Raw genomic sequence first — 18,638 nt, 5'->3', positions numbered from 1 at the left:
TCTTAGCGATCTGTGGTGGAGGCGACATCGGCCAGCGTCTCGCCTGAAGACTCACCAGGCAGTTGTCATCAATGACGACGGCGCCACCAGGATCCCCGAAGCCATGTCCTCCAACCACCTGCACTTGGCCTCTTTGAATAGCCAAGAGCATCTGCTCGAGCATACCCCCCTGCGATGGACACGACAAGTCAGATGTCAGCGATGCGTAGATTCGGGAATGTGACAAGCAACCTCTCAAATCATGTGCAGTCCGGACATGATCCAGACTCTGACCAACATATCTTCCACAGGACCTACCGTAACGTAGTTATCTCCCCCACTGCGTCGTCGTTCTACATCATTCCGACTGGTGATGTTGTAAATGCGCTGCATGGCTCGTCGACTCTTGAGCCCTCGCGAAGTACTTTCTTGGTTCTCTTCCTCATCCCCGCTGTCCTCGGCATCGCCGCTCCTTGTACGCCTTGCACTTCTTCGGCCTCCGAAGAGGGAGGAGTGGACCCTTCCACCCGGGTTGGCAACATCAATACCTTTTTCCGCGGCCGCGCGTTCTCGACTATCGCCGCCGGCCCCAAAAATCTTGACAGTGCTGTCGATCCCACTGCAAGCGATCATTGGTTCGTATGGATGTCCTTGCACCACGTTGACAACCTCACCATCCCCTTCCAGAATGTTGAGGATTTCGGAAGTCTTCCGGTCCCATATGAAGAAATGTCCGTCGTCCGAGCCACTGACAACATACTCGTCGTTCAAGCCATAGTAGTTGACGTCTTTGACCGTACGCGTGTTGCAGTGGCCCTTGTAGACTTTCGTATGTGACGAATAAGGAACGTGGAGGTTCAGCGCTGCGCGATTCCGAGAGCGCGCAAATCCCAAACGTCTTCGGAAGAGAATCCTTTCAGGAGCATCGTCTTCCTCTTCAGACTCCGTGGTTCTATCTTCAGAATCGTCGTCATCGTTATTGTCTTCGTGCGCATCCTCTTCGTCATTGTCATCTTCTCCAACATCCTCGACATGGACGGTAGGAGGTGTGCTGGTTTCAACCTGGGCTTGACTAGACCCTTCCGTGGTTCTGCGAGCTGCGGCTGGCGAGTCGCGTGAAGATTCTGCATGTGTACCGTCTCTGTTGGATGGATTGGATGGTGCATCGGAGGCAGCCATAGTTGTGACAAGATCAATTGCTTCCACGATCCGATCTTCTTCCTCTGGATCGATTTCTTCTTGTCCCTGTTCTTCGCCCGGCTCGGGGTGTGCTATCTGCAATCTTAATCCGCCAAAGGCACGATTGACGAAGTCGAAGGTGACACCTTCCGCGGCCTGCATGAGCAGAGAGCGGCCTACCTTGACTCCCCAGAATCTTGCCGCTGCTCCTTTGTCCATCACACGAACCGCCGTACCTGGGTCTGCAGGGTCGGTCCGTGTCTCAGACAATCCTTGTCTTGGTTCTAGCCGAATATTCGCAAGGGCCCTTGTAAAGGCCAACACGGCTGCTTTTTGACTTTGAAAGACTTGACGGGTCTCATCCCGCTCGAAACGGTTCGTGTCTATATCGACGATAGGTCTTTCTCCATCTGCAAGATTCAACAGATACGCTTCCAACTTGGGGACAAAATCATGCAGACTTTCGTCCTGATCGAGCGGGTATCGAGGGCTCTCAGAGCTTACATTAGAAGGCCGTTTGAATCCTTGGAGCACGGCGGATTGGCCGCCGCGCAACCAGAGCAGAATTGCCCTCAGGAAGTCATAGCAAAATTGGGACCCCTGGCGAATGTTCTTACCTTCGTGAGCAGCAGGCCTGATTTGGTCGAACTGTGTCAACCGGGCGTCTGGCGCGGTAGTGAGGCTTTGCACGCGGCCACCCAGGGTCTGCGCGAGGCAGCCAGCTGCTTGCACAAACCGCCAGCTGGCCTGCCGGTTTCTCCTCAGGGTGTTTTGCAGAATCACGTCTTGTTCACTGGGATTTACTGGATAGGCCCAGGTGCGGATAATCTCGTCCATTTGGGGAAGGAGAGAAGCACATTGGCCGAGTGCATTAGTGAAGGCCGATCCGTGAGGTGTCAGGTCCGAGGATCCCTCCATCGACGCCAAAGCCTCATCGCTCAATGCAGACGAAAAGTCGAACAAGGTCTTACGAAGCTGGACGAGTGACCGCGCCACTCGCTCACTGGATCTCTGAGCTTCGGAAAGCAAAAGGTCGTGAGTGGCCAAGGACTCGGCCGCTGCCTCAGATCCGTTCGAGGGAACAGAGATCAGCTCAGATTCTCCGTCAGCATATCTCGCCATTAGAGCGGTTTGACCTTCCTCCAGCTGGTCATCCGCAACCCTGCGTAGACGTCTGCTAGGCTTCGCTGAATCAGCAAGGCTGCTCGAAGAGGCATTTGCTTTGCCTCTCTTCCTCTTGCGGTCTGATCGGTGGCGGAGCCGATTGGTCTGGAATTCTTCATCTGCCTTAGCGTCTGCTTCCCTAGCATCAGGGGACTTGACAATATCAAAGCTGTAGATATGGTCTCCTGACCAAGAAGCTACCATCTCGTTCGGATTGGCATCACTAATCTTGCAAGCAGTGATGTGGCCATGCTCGTAAGCTCCCGATTTGCGCTTGTTGTTGGGAGCAAATCGTCGGACACACCGAGTGGCTTCGGCCATGGCCTCATCATCGGAAGTCCCCACGATGGGCTTCAATGACGCGGGAAGACCTCTCTCGGAGTCGAGGTCTCGACCAAGCATACGCCTGTCGTGCAAGAAGCAATGCAGGTGGGCGCCTCCAAGCGCAATGTACTGCGGCTGACTGGGCGCGCAGGAGATGCTGTTCAAGTCTAGTCCGTATTTTTTGTACGAGATCAGTGGAGGGGGCGTGTCGCCACTGTCATCGGCCATTCCTCCACCAAATCGAGAGCCACGGCCTCCGCGGGGAGCAGGATATGCTGACGAAGGTTGCCTCAGATCCCATTGGCGCACTTCACCATCCTCCGAGCAGGTCAGAAAGAGATAGGGGCTGGACTCGGTCACGATTCTCTTTGCCCGATCAGCATGGCTTCGGTACACCCGACAATTGGTATTGCCTTCGTTCAGCCATCTCGCATTTTGAAAGTATTTGTGAAACCTCCGACTCCTTGTGCTCGCCGAGAACGAATCGGCGGAGCCCGTCTGAGTGGCAGCGCCGCCATACTCCAGGTCAAAGACGCGGACTTCGGCATCGCCGGCGCAGGTGACGACGGTGCGGTCGCTCGAGTGGGGCATGAACTTGACCGAGAAGATGTTCGCCCGGTGCCCGGTGCTTATGCTCGTGTTCAATGTGAAGGTTCGGGCAGTGCCCGACGGATTGTAGTCCCAAATGTTGAGATGGGTGTCGTCTGAGCCTGAGGCGAGGAGGTTGCCACTGGACGACCAACTACCAGAGCGGGTATTAGCAGAACTTACGTGCGCAACGAGGGGAGCAAAGACAGGCCAACTGTACCTGAGGGCATTGACGCAGCCGGAGTGAGCCCCGAGCTCATTGACTATGTCCAGGTCTTGGACCCATTCCTTGTCGCCGTACAAAGTTTTGATTGACCGATGTCTCCTCGTTTCTCCCAGCGATCGCTTCAGTAGCTGCACATCGAACTTCTCGTTCATCTTGGGTGATAGCCGGGGGGCAAATAACTCCAGTAAAGAGAAGATAGAAATCGACACATGCACGACGCGCGGCCTTGTACGAGCGTCGACAACCTCGGTCCGTGGTGAGGACAAGGTGAGGTCGACCGCTGTCGGATTGAGTGATGTAGGGCAAGAGCTCGGACGAGGCTAAGTGAGGAGAAGCATGTGCCCGTGGCCGTGCTGGATTGCGGCAGCGCTCGGTCGATGGAGTGGCGATCCGGGCGTCCCAAAGCGCACCTGCTTGCGAGATTCGGCTGGAAAGGTTTTGTCGTCAAGCTGCCAGTTAGGGTTCGGAGGCAGGGAAAAGGGCGCGGTCAGAGGTCGGCGAGCGGGTTACGCCATGCTGAGTGATGAGGAACGCAGGAAGTGATGAGGGAAGAATGAGGGAAGGATGAGGAGCCACCCCCGCAGTCACCAGCAATCCCTGTCGGGTTGTCCATGTCAAATACGATGCGTTTGATTCCACCACTGGCATTACTGGGTACTTGCTTCTTGGTCATTCGATCTTCTTCCGGCATATCCTCCTTCCAGCTAATCGAAAATGGTATTGTGCAAAGACACCGGCTGTCTAACACCCTGGTCGGTGCTTGGGACCACAGGGATCTGATGTGCTCAATTACACTCGAGGAACCACGTCAGCGAGGCTGTTGATATCACCAGATATCGCCAATTATGCGTCTCCTAAATCAGGAGCCCGAAATCACCTAGACACACAGTCCTGCGCATATCACGCATTCCTTGCTACCTCGGTCAAGGTACTGATGGTACATGTCGCCTCCCGGCTGCTGTTGTGCCAAGTATACGATATACACAGGAGGTCCAGCGGAGATGCTGTCGCAAGTATTGCACAAAGTTCCCTTGTCCATGGAGAGCTGAGGCTTCAGCTAGCTTCCTCCACTCCTCCCTTCCCCCTCCTCTACGACCCTCGCCGCCTAGACGCCCGAAGCAACGATTTCGTTGGCTTTGCGCTCCATCCCTCGTGTGCCACCTGCAGGGCTGCTCTCTTCCCTGTAGGGAGGTGTGCACTGATGTGTGATACGGTTGCAGCATACTCCTGGCCTGCTGACGTAGGTAGCTCCAGCTGCTGAGCTTTGCTGCGGACCGGATAGGACCAGGACGATGCAATTGGACGGATCGCATTATCTGTCCATTGCTGCAGCGTCTCGATGGAGAAATTCTCTGTGATTGCGGTGCTCCGCTAAAAGGTGCTCATGGCACGTTGATGCTGGATTTGGTAGGGCAGCCAGGGTGGTAGTGAGTAGGCCGTTGGCCGAGAACGCCTCCTCGAGCCGTGTCAGCAGACTATCACGGTTCCAATTCGCTCCACCTAACTATCCTCGGTGCGTCGTTTCTTGCTGGCAAGGGCCTTCCGGACATTTTCCATGGTAGTGATCACATTCTCGATCTGTTCAGCCTCTCCTGCAAGCTCCTGGAGCATCAGCTCCAACTCGACACACCGGCGCCGGAGCCTGACAATCTCTTCTCTAAGAACCTCAACAGAGCCCGAAGTCAGAATCGGATCGTTTGCCACAGGGGTCGTGGAGCCAGACACCCTTCCGGCCTCGGGAAGCTTTTCCTTACCAGACTCGAGTTCCTCGATGCGTTTGTGCAGCGATGCGCGCTCCCGTTCCCATGCCTCTCGCTCCAATCGGAACCGCCGTGCGTCGTCCGCGCCCTTGAGCTGCAACTGAGATGACATGGCCACGATCTGCCTCCACTGCGCCCCGTCGGCCGAGGATTGCTGATTCACCTCGTCACGTGACCTCATGAGATCTTGGATCTGAGCTTCCATCGCTTCGACCTGTTGCTGTAACCGGATCTTGTCCTCGGTCAAGGTGTTGATTTCATGGTCCGAGACTCGGGACTTCTTGTCTAGGGCCGTGCAACGGATCTGCGACCTGGAGAACGCCGCCAGCAGCTGGTCATGCTCCCGCTGTAGCGTTTGTAATGCCAGGGTCTTGGTTGAGATTTGATGTTGCAGATCTTGCAGATGCGTCGTGTGGGCGGCTTGCGTCGCAGTAGGGGAATACTGCGTATACTCTGAGCTCCCCGTTCGCGGATACTGGACTCCGGGTGGTGAAGGAAGTGTGCGGGTGGACGGCTGTGACTGCATCGGCGACTGGATCGACCCATACACGGAGCTCGCCGAGGAAGGATGTGGCGACTGCCCAGACCCTGAGATGGCTTGATCATAAGCTGGATGCCGCTTCAACTCCTCGCCCTGGGCGAGGGGCGGAAGGCCTTGCTCAAACGGCCGAGGCATCTGAAGTGGCTGCTCGGGTTGCCTTCGTTGGTAATCATCAACTCGAGGAGTATCAGGCGGGAGTGATACTTTGCGGGGTTCATTTATAGATGTGGGAGCCGCCGACGATTGGCCATGGATGGAAAGTCTTCGTATCTCGTGTACAAACGGGGGCGGGACAACATCGGCCAGGGATGGTAAGCCCGGTTTGGTCATGGCTGCATTTGATTGTACGAGGCGACTGGTATTCCGGATTTCGTTGAGCGTCCATGTAAGAGACTGTTTGAGGCCCAGCTTAGTCACTTCTGCGCCGATAGACTTCCGTCCGGTCAGCATTTCCCGTTCCAACGGGGCGGCCTCGAGCTTACCTCGACAGGACTCTTCGGGCCTGTAGGGATGGTCAGAACTCGACCGACTTCAGCTCGGAGCTCCAGGAAACCTTGGACGAGCTCCAGCACCAGGGACTCTGTGTCTGAACAATTGCCGCATGTTCCGCGCCAGGATCTGTTCTGCGAGATGTCCTCTGGAGGCGGCCGAGGTGGCCGATGCTCGCCCGGATAAACATGTGGGCTGGCCTGGCGGCAAAAGCGAATGTCAGCAAGAGCACCTATTCTGCCAACGCCGCCACGGAGATCAGAGCAACCAGGGGACCACCGTCACATACGTGGTGGGGAACCATCCTCCTCTTCGACGATTCCACCGCTGTTTCTGGCTGTTCTGGTATATAGTCTAGCCGGGGGCGCTTGTCTGGGGGTTCTCCGAACTCGCCGCGCGGACTGGAGTGTCCCGAAAGCCAGAAGTTTGTGGCTGGTGGTGAATGACCAGATACCGGTCGCCGGTAAGACCCTTCCATCGGGAGGTCGCGTTTGCGCGGGGCGTTATCGAAGGACGGCGAGAGGGGGACTTCAGGCAGCGGGCGCCGAGGCTCAGGCGCACTGGTAACGCGGGAGAGGAGCAGGCCAGAAGCCATGGAGGGTTTCGACTTCACATCCTCTGATTCATCTGGAGAGTAAGATTCTCGTTCCATCACCTCCACCGACCGTCCTCCAGCTTCTGTTCCTTTTTCGACGGGGAGTGGCGTGTGCAAGGCCACATTGGAGGAGATGGCGGCCGAAAATGCAAACGCGCGTGGCAAGCCAGCGAAGAAGTGGCCCAATGGGTCTCGGATGAGGGCTGCTCCCCTTTGGTTTTCTGCGTGATTTATCGTTACGGACCGGCGCAGGAGGCGAATGTCTGGATATATTGCATGCTCGCGGAGTGCGATGGAGGCCTGTACCGAGAACAGAACATGCCTAAGCGGGCATGGAGCGTGTATAGCATGTATGTGTCTGGAGCGTGGCGTGCGACTAGGGAAGAAACAGGATGGGTCCCAATGCCAGGACAGGGCCGCGTCAATGGCGCGATCTCGATTGGTCGGTGGTGCGTCGGTGGCAGGGGGAAAAGAGGATCTGGAAGAGGGAAGAGGGCGATCGAGAAGGATTGGGGACGGCGGCCAGGATTGGATTGGGAGTCAGCGTGAGTCGGTAGGTGTTGCTAGGTGCTGGACCATGCTCGTAACAGATCAGAGATCGCCGTGGCTCCGTTCGGCGGGTGGGACGTAGCGTGCGTCGTGGTGGGCTAACAGTTTTCTGCAAAGCCTGGGAATATTTAAGCAGGATGGATACGAGGCATCGAATGAAGCTCGTACCCGCTGCAGCCAACGGCGGGGCAGAGGCCCTGGGCCCACGGGCATTTAGAGCCAGCCACGGCATGCAGTTGATTCTGCATTGCGCAGCCTGGTGTGCCTCGACCAGGATTGGGCTAGCAGTACTCCGTACTGTACATTCACCGTCACCGGATGGGGGCAAATGTTCGGACAGGCGGCCCCTACCCGCCTCGGTCAACCGTACCCAGTACGCTTGCTTGTTCCGGCTTGCCACTGCTGCACGTTCGGAATGCGATGCGAAGGCGGGTAATTGTGTCATTGGGGGGCACCGGCACGGACTGGAAGAACCTATCGGAGCCATCACGCTGCAACCTGCGTTGCAACTAACTGAACCAGGGAATTGCTAACTCCAGCAGTCTTGAAGACAGGGGACACCGAGATAACGTGATCCGGTTGATTAATTAAGGTATGTAGTCATGGCCATCAATTCGTCCGCGGCGTCCACGGCCAGAGGCTGCGTCCACACCTGCGAAGTTTCCCACGGTGAAAGTGTCTCGAGGCTAGAGCGAAAACTGAGGTGAGCTCTCGACTCGCTGACTCGCGTCTCATGCCTCGAGTCGCGTCCCGCTGCTGGTCAGATGCTAAAGAGCAGCAACCTCTGAGAGATCCATTCGCAGCCGTGCGCCTCTTACTCGGACATGATCCATTGCCACAGTTACCTTGCACCTAGCACGACATGCTCGACCCGGATTTGCTGTACGAGTAATTGCAGTAAGCTCGAGAAATCAAGCTTCAGTTTTCGATGACTACAAATCACCACTTTATTAGATAAGCCTCTGGCTATTCCCAATCAATGCCATGTGCCGCGAGCCCACACGGCCGTGCCAACCCTTCTTGACAGGTTGAGCACAAACGGTCAAGCCGTCACCCGACACTCCTTGACGAGACAACTCTAGCCGTACTAGGTCAGCACCATGAGCATTTACTGTTCTTGGCTCATTTATGTCATACGACTGAGAAGACCCAGACAACCCACCAGATAATCTCAATCACATCCTGCCAACCTTGGCGGAAATGTCTTTGGATTCTCATGTCATCAGACGTAGCCGGGTTCCGTCAGAGTATTTCGTATGAGCTTACCACGTGGTGCTAGCTTCTCACAAGGATATGACACCCAACTCTTTTGATCCTTGAGCCGTTGATGACCAATGGCTCACCACGGGCTTGCTGAGTATGGCAGGTATCTACCGAATACTTGCCGAGGTGTGTGCTACTAGACAAGTCGATCAAGTCGACCATACTTACGCATCTTCTCGTGCGAGACTGCCTCCGTAAGCCTAGCACGGAGGCAGATCTGCTACATAGACCATTGCAATGCCCATGGCCATCTGGTACTCTCAGCTGTCGCAACTTCTACGGTCGCTTTCGCCGCAGAGCCGGCATGATGAAGCGGAGTTGTGCTTGCTGGATCCAGGCTGCGAATCCTTATAGCCCGAAGCCGGTGTCAGTATGTGGCTCTAATTGAGCCTAAAGTAACATGTACGGGGCCCCATGACAAAGGAGTTCAAAGCTTCAGGAGCTCATCAGAGACACAGGGCGCGTATTATTCATCCAGGCCCTCCATCGATATGGCGGCGAAAGGCGGTCATCCGACGGAGCGCTTACACTCGCCTTGTATGGAACCCTAGTGCAGAGGAGAATCGCCATCAGCTTCTTGTACTGGGGCCTCTGTGTCCCGATGATCTGGAGTTGACTTAGCAATCGGTTTTTGGACCGCACAGTCCATCATCCTGCATTTGGACTTGGCCTCCACCGCCGCGCATGACTGGCGCAGATGTTCGTCCACTCCTGCTAATGGGCCAATTGCTCAGTCGGCTCCACCAAGCCGACGGCCTCCGGGTTGCCGAGAAAGTCGCATACTGGGTACATGCAGTGGTACATCTCCTTGACCTTCCTGATAACCGCAGCTGCGCTAGAAGTCACTCAGGCCCTTCCTTCGTCTTGGAGGTGACTACATCGTCTGTTATACTTGCCTGTCCGGGTGTCGGAATCGAGGTGTGCACTGAGATGACCTATCATTCCTCGATCAGAGCAGGTGTCAGAGCAGGGGTCTTCTGGTTAAATCTTTCGTTTGAGGTATCGGGCTGCCATTTCCCCCACGAGAATCCTTCAAGACCAGGGTGATCGTAACGACGGGAGGATCTATTTTTCGTTCGATGCGACGATGCTTGAGCATTGAGGGCAATCATCCATACCACGCACGGGTCAACACAACCCGGGCGAGATGATGTGGACCACGGCAGTGTACCCTTCTAAGCAACTCCATATGTGTTCCAAACGCCCCTCCTATTACTAGCCAGAGCTGCACTTGCGGAATGATGTAATTCTGCGTCTTGAAGAGCAGCTTCGACCGCGGTTCTAATCCACGCTTGTTCTTCTCGAACAATCAGGCCTTCTATGGACCTGCACATCGCAATCTCTCGTAGAATCTGTTCCGCAAGAATCGACTGCATTTTGATCAGCAGACCAAGTGAAGTGGACGCGGGCGGCAGCTGCAGATCAGTCCATAACGCCGCACAAGATTTGACTCGAGCTTCAACTGACGAAAATGAGGCCGACCACCCGTCAGTCAGAAAGGGATCGGGACGGACAAGACTGGGGCGGGGAAAGGATCCCGGGTCCTGGACATCGTCTCCATCGTGCGGGTCATCAGCGGCGCGGTACGACCTTCTAGAAGACGAATAGACGCACCACTCGTCAAAGATCTGCATAGCATCCTTGAGGGACCCATTTTCTTTGCTGACGTCCTGCAACACTTTCTGGCAATGTGCCAGAAGAAGTAATGTATCACATCCAGCATGCGTTAGAGCTGGAGTTTGTCGCTGCTTCCCGAGCCACTCGCTCACCGCAAGTGCGTTGACGGTGGATTGCCGATCACATTGCCTGGATTTGAGCAAACTCAGCTGCTTTGCCACATCGTCAAAACTTGCTCTGAACCGCGACTTGATTGACACCTCATAAGCCTGGAGAGCGGCCGATGACTTCTCCCGAACAATGGATAGTTGTAAGAGCTCGTCTTCAAGGTTTTCAATCTCCGCAGCAGAAACAACGCCGTCTGCGGATCCGGCACCAACAGCGATTTTGTTCGGAACCGAGGCCGAGGCCACGGGGACGGCGTTCGGTTTCTTTGGGCTATAGCGCTGCTGGTAAGTGCTGAAGTTTGGCCTCAAGAACGGCACCTGCTTCCCTTTCTCAGACGCAGACGACGACGCTTTGCCTGCCGTTGATGGCAATGCATGGGAAGACACCAAGTCACTTGCCTTGCGAGCCTCGTCCTGGGAATTCCGAGGCTCGGCAGTTCTCCTTGCCTTGCTCGTGGCACTCAAGGTCCTACTATGCGAGCTCAAGACCGGGGTCCTGACATTGGCCGTACCTTTGTTGCCTGTCCATTGCTGTGACCGAGAAGTTGCCGTGACAACTGCCAGTCCCGACGCGGCTGGAGCTTCCCGGGTCACGCTGCTGCTGGTGGCTGACAAGTGGTTTCTGGTAACGCCGTGGCCTGCATGTGCGTCTCCACGGATATTACTGACGGGAACCTTCGTTGCTGGGCCAGGATCATCGGGCTTCTGTTCAGTGACTGTTCGTGCAGATACTTTGCTTGTGGCGCGGGCATGTGCCGGTTCCCTTGTCAGCCTTGTCGGTTCTTTTGCACCTGTTGCTTCAGAGTGCGGCACGTTTCCGAGGCTCGTCGGTGTTGATGACGGGCCAGTTGCGGCAGAATTTGACTTGATTAGGGAGTGGGAGCGCACGGGGATGGGCATGTTGCATTAGTCATGGCGCTTGTCGGTGATTTGAGCGATTGTGCCTCATTCGGCGTTGCTGACGAACCGATGACTGTTGTAAAGATTGAGTGCGCCCTGTTATTAGTTTGCAAGGCAAGAAGCGTCGCAGGTGGCCGCAAGGGTTGAAAGGGGAGACACAGGCGAAGCCCGCGGAATACCTTCCCTTCTCGTTCGTGGCAGTGACAAGCAGGCAGCGCGTAAGGGCAGGTTTCCCGAGATGCCGTAAACTCTCCTATTGGACGATCTATGGTGACGACGTCCTCAGCTGGCAACAACTTGAATCCATCATCCATCCTCACGCTTCATTGTGCCGACTGTGTGTTGCCATCACTGCTGGACGTGAGGTATTCGCGGACGCTTCGTGGTTTCCTCGCAGTCCAGTTATAGTCGCTCTAGGAACTCAAGTCACTCAAGTCAGAGGCAATACTTCACACATATCACTCTCGTTGATCGAGAGCAGGCCACCTGTCAGGGGTGCGTGCTCATTGTGATGTATATACGTGTGTGTTTGAGTCCCGGAGCTATGGAACTGCCTAGGTATGAACGAATGGCACACACAGCCAAGCGGGGTGCTTCTTCCGCGACACCATCCAGTACTCGACCATCGGCGCTGTCTATCGGAGACATATGAGATGTCTCCGACGCCAGCAGCCTGTGGACAACGGCCGTCCGGCCCTCCGAATCTCTACTTATTGTGGTATTGTGATGACCTATTGCGTTGGAAACTTACTGTGTGTATGCTCCCACTTGGTCTTCTGGGCCTGTAGCAAGCTATCGTGTCCCATCACTGCGAGACAGAAGATTTCGCGACTTTCTGCCCGACTGCTCTCGTAATTTTAAAGCCAACATGGCACCGGGGAAGGATGATTCGATGAAAAAGCTGTACAACAACAAAGATTTCACCAAGACGTATGCTCAAGGTGCCGAAGTATTCACCGGCTGGTTCGCCGAACAGCTCGTCAAGGCTGCGAACCTCGATAGAGTCTCCGATGATGAGGAACTTATTGTCCTCGACCAAGCATGCGGCACAGGGATTGTTTCGCAGAAGCTAGCGGAGGGCCTGAGCGACACACAGAAAGTGAAGCTTCATCTCACATGCTCGGATTTCGCAGACTCGATGATCGAGTTCGTCGGTCCGCGCATCGAGACCTTGGGCGTTAAGAGTGCTGAAGCCGTCAAGGCCGACGCCCAGGACACCAAGCTACCAAGCGACAAATTCACACACGTCCTCCTCAATTTCGGCCCTATGGTCTTCTCGGACGGACAAGCTGGTTGCCGCGAACTGCTGCGTGTGCTCAAGCCAGGCGGCACCCTAGCCATGTCCTCGTGGAAACAAGTCGGCTGGATTGACGACGTCCAAGCCGCAATCGCCACTGACCCAGAGATCCCCGCTTTCCCTACCCATGACGAGTTTCGCAAGCTGATGAATACAGGGGGGGTGTGGGACCGGCCAGCATGGATCAAAGACACCGTCACGCAGGCTGGCTTCGTTGACGTGGACATCAAGGAAGTCCCTCACACGAGCGTGTTGGACACTGTCGAGGAGTTTGCGCGCATGATGGTTGGAATGGTGGGTCTCGTCCAGTCGAGGATCTGGACGCAAGAGCAGCGCGAGAAGTTCAAAGAACGGGCGGACGAAGCCGTCGTCTCGTACATGAGGCAGAAGTATCAAGAAGGGGAGATCAGGTGGGACTGGATCGCGTTTCTCACCACTGCCAGAAAACCTGCCTGAGATGGGAGGATCGAGATTTTTCGGCTCGACTCGACTGCTGGGGATCACGAGCGAGCGCGTGCCTTGCACGCTGGGAATATTCAGCCAGGACATTGCCGGTGGCCACCACATGCATATGCACGACAACACGAGTACTTTGTACACAGTTCTGTGGAAGATGTGCACAGCACGGACTTCTCACATCTGCATGACCGTCCTGCATGGCGCCACCTCTCACACACGTACACAATATTCCATCTCGGCCACTCTCGCTTTCCGCCTCATTCACACGATCCGAACAAAGCCCGAAACCGCCTCCTCGCCGGTCGTGAAACTAATCCCTCCCTGACTTTGTATCGTGTACTGCACGGCACCTACGTACGGATTCCATTAACCTATCCATGTATGTTCATGCGTATCCATAACATGCACGCACACCCATCCACGCATGCACGTCGCCTCCTCTACAGCCCCCAAGCCCTTCCTTAGTGACCTCCACATCAAGAAGGTAATTACCTCGGACTTGTAACTTCGCCCGAGAATCAAGCGCGACCACCCAACGACATAGTTACAGTACCCGGAACTTGCTCCTGCTTGTGGCACCTCGTCCATACGAGCACCACCAGCATCGCATCATGTTTGCTTTCGCGCGCTTGACATGGTCTGCACGGTCGCCATGAACTGCCCGGTCCGCAAGGCGAGCGAGTTAGTTCCTGGTCATCCGGACCAGCACCAGTCCTCGCTCCCCGTTGATAAACACTAGATCTCGTCCATGGTCGTTCGCAGGGCGGCAGGGCGGCAGGGCGGTCCCAAGAGTGGATAATCATGTATCACAGCAGATAAGTCTTGCGATACCTAGGCATACATGCTCGATCCTACCCATACTATTACTGTATCTGTCACGGTCTGTTTATACGGGTACCTACAGTACAGAGTCCTCGACGACGACATCTGGTCCAGAGAGTACCGTCACTACCGTCACTACCGTCACTACCGTCACTAGCAACGATCACTACCATCGCTACCGTCACTACCGTCACTGCTGCTCTCGTCTCATTCTGACAGATGCACGAAGAGAGAGATGAAAGGAGGTTTGGGAGAGTCTTCGTATTGCCAATAACGTGCCTACTGGGTACAGTACATGGCCCACTCACCCATCTATCTATCTAGGCAGACTACGCATTTCCATTTCCGTTTCCGTTTTCGGTTCCGTGTCCATTCCCATTTATCTTTCCATTTCGTTCCATTTCAATGCTTGAGACGCTTTGATGCTTCAATGCTCAAGTCCCGCGTTCACCACCCCGCCATTGGCGCCCTTCTCGCCAACGTCAAGCACGCCCAAACCCGTGGCGCTGCGCCGGAGCTTCCTCCGTCCGTATACTTCGGCGGCCCACTCGCTGAGCTGGAACATCCAACCCCCACCGACAATCACGCCGCTCATGACATTGACCAGCCGTACCAGCAGGCCCAGGAAACTGGCTCGACTCTCGCTCACGATCAGCAGGATCGGCTCAATGTCATACTTGAAGAATATCCCCGGCACGGTGTTCGAGGGGACCTCACGCGACTGCGACTGCGCGGCGTATTGGTTCGTGAAGATGGACTTGGCGTCGCGGCCTTGGTCGGGGTGGGGCACGTGGCGGACGATGCCGTCCTTGTCGCGGACCGTGTGGGGAGACATGTCGAGCGTGGGCGGCTGCGGCACCGCCGCGGGATCGAGACTGCCGCTTTTGGTCGCGACGCGCCGTTTGGTGAAGATCGTGGGCACGATGGAAAGGTAATACTGATAGCGCATGAAATGCACGGACGTAGTGTCGCTGGTCTTGTCCAGCGGGTTGAGCAGATTCGGGTAGTGCGGGCCGAAGGAGAGCTCGTTGATGTGATGTGAGAAGTTGAACAGGTTGTGGTCCAGATGCGTCTGCCTCCCGAACTCCATGTACCCGTGGCCGCGGGCCGTGATGTGGAAGTCGCCCTGGACTTTGTTTCCTTCGAGGGAGCCGTAGATGCGACAGCTGTCGACGGGTGTGCCGCGGGGGAGTTTGGGAGATTTCTGGAATTTCCGTTGCCTGTTCTCGCGCATGTGCCCTAGGACGTGGCCGACGTGCGAGTCTTCCTCCTCGGCTTTCTGTCGTTTCTTGTCCCCCTCGTGCAGACCCGAGTACATGCCGCCCTGCATCTTCCGCAGCCGGAAAAGCTTCCTGGGATCGAGCCAGAGTTCAAAGTTCGTGTCCTCCTTGGTCAGGAGGTCGCTGGCCATGATGCGATCCATCGCCGCGTCCTGAATGTTGACGTGGAGATCGTGACAGGCCATGGCGACCACGATGTCGAGGTTCAGTTGCAGTTCGTGGCCCACGCCACGTTCCACGCTGAAGTGGTGCGTTTCCGTGCCCGACCACCAGGTTCGGAGTTCCGAGAAGGTAAGGCAGAGGCAGAGGATCACGACGGCGATGGTCCATTGGCCGCCGCGGGTGGTGGTGGAGGTGTAGCGAGGTTTGGTTTTGGCTGCAGAGGCATTACGCGTTAGTGAGATCGGGCTTTGTTTGAGGAGGATGATTGAGGCCTCGGCCAGCCTGTCGCCTCTGTGGTCGCACGATACTGTGCCAGAATGCTGGAAGTCTCACGGGGATACTCACGAAATGCGTCGAACGTCCTGAGCCCCGACAAGCCTTTGTCGCCAAACGCCGACTCGTCCAGGCCATGATTCTGGAACGAGTCCATTTCCTCCGCACCAGCAGTTTAAGATTTTATGACGAGAGCCTTGACAGCTCGGTTCTTGAAGTCCGCGACATGTATAATAGTGTCGCCGACTGTATGTGAGCCTGGAACCGTGGGGAGGCCGTGAAGGCGTATGTGAGCGCAGGTGTAAGGGTGGGAAGCGAGGTGAGCCTCATTTCTGGCCAGATCTGAGGTTATGCAGGGTTCAGCCTTGTGTAGTTTGGGGGCGCTTCCGGCGCCAGGCGTTGATGTCCCCGACGAGGCTGTGGGCTGCATGTCAAGAGAGGGGTCGTGGAATCTGGATGGCGAGATGATGCAGGCGTCAAGTTCAAATGAGCGTGGGTATTCGTAATGCTGTTATTCCTCATGAGACCTCATGATTGTCATACTTTCTGTTTCGATGTCTCGTTCGCTATGCTATGCCATCAATGAATGCAAAATACAATGACTCTGTTTGCTTGTTGGGTATCATGGTTCAACAGTGCCTCTCCAATAGCCCGCTGGTTCACTCGGATGCATTTCTCGGGCAGGACTGTTTCGTGCCCTGACTCCATGCTGAATCGATATCTCGGAGGTCATGCGACCGTGTTGCCACCACCTCAGTACGCAGTTGTCCTGAACAACATGTGCTTCATGATCATTCTTCAATAGGTTCCAACGAGAAGTCCGCCCGTCTCTCCGCCCCGCATACAGACCATCGTTTTCTTTCCTTGTTGCTTCTTAGGTTGCTGCCACGGATCTCAAGCGAGCTCCTCCGTCGCGATTCACCGGGTTCGCCGTCTTCTCCTCTCAGCTTGGCTCCCTCTTCCTCAAGGATTGCCGCCTCCTCCGCATCAGGTGCGTCTTCAATTGTCTCCAGCGAACTGATCGACGGGGACCTTGATCGTAGTGATGTCGGCGTGCTGGGCATGCTGGAAGCAGAGCTCACAGAGTAGACCGGGTATGGCTCATAGCTGTACTTTTGGGCGCCGTATGATGGTGACGGTGAACTTCTCCCAGAGATGTTGGGGCTGACCGCTCTGGCATGCAGAGAGGGAGCACTCGCACTCTGGTGGAGTGGCTGCGCAGTCCGCCGCCGTGCTCTTGGAAATGTGTTGGAGAAAGAATATATCAGTGATGGCTGTGTCACATCTCCATCTGGCGTAAAGTCGAGCTCTTCATTTTCTGGGATATTTGGTTCCATCACCAGACCGCTCCATGCTGGTTTGCCAGGATACGGCTCTTCCATGGCCATCCCGAGAGGGCTCCGTCGTCTTCCTGAGTGTAGAGGTGATTCCGGTCTTCTGGGGGCACCATAAGGTGTGATGTATCGTCCGGAGGCGTCGACGCCGGGTGAAGAATGCGCTCGTTGCATCGGGGGAGCGGTTATCATGCTTCCAACTGATAGCGGCCTCATTCTTCTCTGGGGCGACGAAGCGCGGGGTCTCGAGGGTGTAGTGGTCTGTGAGAGATAGTGGCCGTACTTCGGAAGGGTCTCGGAATGCTTGGAGGGCGATGATCTGGGAGAAGGGGAAGGCGGTGTTCCGCACTCGTCGTCTCGCGGAGAAGGAGGGAGCTCAATATCTTCAGCCCGTATTTGAAGGGACGAAATCTGGGGTAGGTCTGAGAAGGTCTGGTCGTTAGAGCTAGCGGAGTCGCTCGACGGCGGGTTTGTCAGCGGCGGCATGATGGTGGTGCGGGAGAGGTAATCGAGGATATAATAGTCGTTATTCAGCTGAATAAGAGATCGAGAGGTAGCATAATCTTGGGCTGGAGCGTGGCTATGGTGCGTGAGTGGAGGGGCGAGCCAGCATTCCTGAAGAATGCTCCGTGAGATTCCCTCCTCGAACGAGGGCACGCTCGAAGCGGCCGCAGCCCGGTTACGATGAGCGGCTTCAGGAACGACCTAATACCCAGCAACTCTCGAGGCAGAGAAGCCTCCGAGGTTGCTGGTGGTGTTAAGTCCGGATGGCGAGTCGTTGACGGGTACACAAGAATGTAGAGTGTTAAGAAAGGAGTGAGCAGGGAAGGAGGAGGCTGTCACAGGTCAAAGTGCGGAGGTGGAGATGAGATTGTGCAGGGTGCGCGCCAAACAAAGTCAGGAGGTTCGAGATTCGGCGTGATGCGATTCCACTGGGGCTCCAACGGCGATAATGTCAGGGTCCGGCTTTAACCGGGCTTGGTGGTTCTCGGGGGTGTAGCCTCTCGAGGCTTTAACTAAACCTGGGCAACGATCGTTGCATCCCACTCGGCTTATTGGGTCGTGGTCGATGCCCTTGCGTTGACTTGTCCTACAGCCCTGTTCTTGAGTCCTCGCAGGATATCAGATTCAACTTATATCCCTCTGAGTCTGTTCAGCATTGTAAGCGCTGATGCGGGCTTTACGGAAATACTACGATTACCACGTGGCCAGTATGCTACCCTGAAGCTTTGCCTCCGATGAAACATAGGCATGACTTTCCGTTCAGCTGGCGCTTCCTCCTTCCACTTCGATCCTGTGGGCACAACTTGTCAGATCTGGACGTGTACCGTTCCCGCATGTTTGATGTGCGGGAGTCAATATTCTCTACGAGCAAATTTGTCATGTGCGGGAGCAGTGCTCCCTTCCAGTTTTCGCCCTCATTTGGGTATGAGCCAGCAGCCACGCCTGGACTTGGACACTATAATAAACCTTTGTCTAGAGCGACGATACGCTTGCTGTCATTTTGTCATAAGCGTTTGAGTTTGAGCAGCTTCCGATCTGGCCCCTTACCGGGCCTGGACCCGATACCTTGAGTGATCACGCCTCGACTCATTTTGACTCACTTCGACTCAATCCTTCATTTGTGCTACCGGCTGCAGTGTTGACGCCCTTCTGTCCGAGCCCACCTT

The 18,638-nt window shown here is 55.7% G+C and overlaps 6 protein-coding genes across 6 annotated transcripts; 1 reads left to right on the top strand and 5 right to left on the bottom strand.

Annotated features, from left to right (window-relative positions):
• Positions 1 to 234: 234 nt before the first annotated feature.
• Positions 235 to 3,612, bottom strand: G647_08318 (uncharacterized protein; the record flags this gene model as incomplete). The annotated part of the gene is made up of 2 exons (XM_008732630.1): positions 235 to 3,388; positions 3,455 to 3,612. 2 exons carry the CDS (start codon positions 3,610 to 3,612, stop codon positions 235 to 237), a joined length of 3,312 nt encoding a protein of 1,103 aa, XP_008730852.1.
• Positions 3,613 to 4,960: 1,348 nt separating this feature from the next.
• G647_08317 (uncharacterized protein) lies at positions 4,961 to 6,091 on the bottom strand (the record flags this gene model as incomplete). Its single annotated transcript, XM_008732629.1, has 1 exon — positions 4,961 to 6,091. The coding sequence occupies one exon, from the start codon at positions 6,089 to 6,091 to the stop codon at positions 4,961 to 4,963; it is 1,131 nt and encodes a 376-aa protein (XP_008730851.1).
• A 3,741-nt stretch (positions 6,092 to 9,832) lies between these two features.
• G647_08316 (uncharacterized protein) lies at positions 9,833 to 11,341 on the bottom strand (the record flags this gene model as incomplete). The annotated part of the gene is made up of 1 exon (XM_008732628.1): positions 9,833 to 11,341. One exon carries the CDS (start codon positions 11,339 to 11,341, stop codon positions 9,833 to 9,835), a length of 1,509 nt encoding a protein of 502 aa, XP_008730850.1.
• An 868-nt stretch (positions 11,342 to 12,209) lies between these two features.
• On the top strand, positions 12,210 to 13,094 carry G647_08315 (uncharacterized protein; the record flags this gene model as incomplete). Its single annotated transcript, XM_008732627.1, has 1 exon — positions 12,210 to 13,094. One exon carries the CDS (start codon positions 12,210 to 12,212, stop codon positions 13,092 to 13,094), a length of 885 nt encoding a protein of 294 aa, XP_008730849.1.
• Positions 13,095 to 14,346: 1,252 nt separating this feature from the next.
• Positions 14,347 to 15,791, bottom strand: G647_08314 (uncharacterized protein; the record flags this gene model as incomplete). The annotated part of the gene is made up of 2 exons (XM_008732626.1): positions 14,347 to 15,575; positions 15,707 to 15,791. 2 exons carry the CDS (start codon positions 15,789 to 15,791, stop codon positions 14,347 to 14,349), a joined length of 1,314 nt encoding a protein of 437 aa, XP_008730848.1.
• A 634-nt stretch (positions 15,792 to 16,425) lies between these two features.
• On the bottom strand, positions 16,426 to 17,454 carry G647_08313 (uncharacterized protein; the record flags this gene model as incomplete). Its single annotated transcript, XM_008732625.1, has 1 exon — positions 16,426 to 17,454. One exon carries the CDS (start codon positions 17,452 to 17,454, stop codon positions 16,426 to 16,428), a length of 1,029 nt encoding a protein of 342 aa, XP_008730847.1.
• Between the last annotated feature and the right edge of the window lie 1,184 nt (positions 17,455 to 18,638).

This window comes from Cladophialophora carrionii (genome assembly GCF_000365165.1).
Source record: "Cladophialophora carrionii CBS 160.54 unplaced genomic scaffold supercont1.7, whole genome shotgun sequence".
Classification (NCBI taxonomy): Eukaryota; Fungi; Ascomycota; class Eurotiomycetes; order Chaetothyriales; family Herpotrichiellaceae; genus Cladophialophora; species Cladophialophora carrionii.
This window is presented reverse-complemented; position numbering and strand designations above follow the sequence as displayed.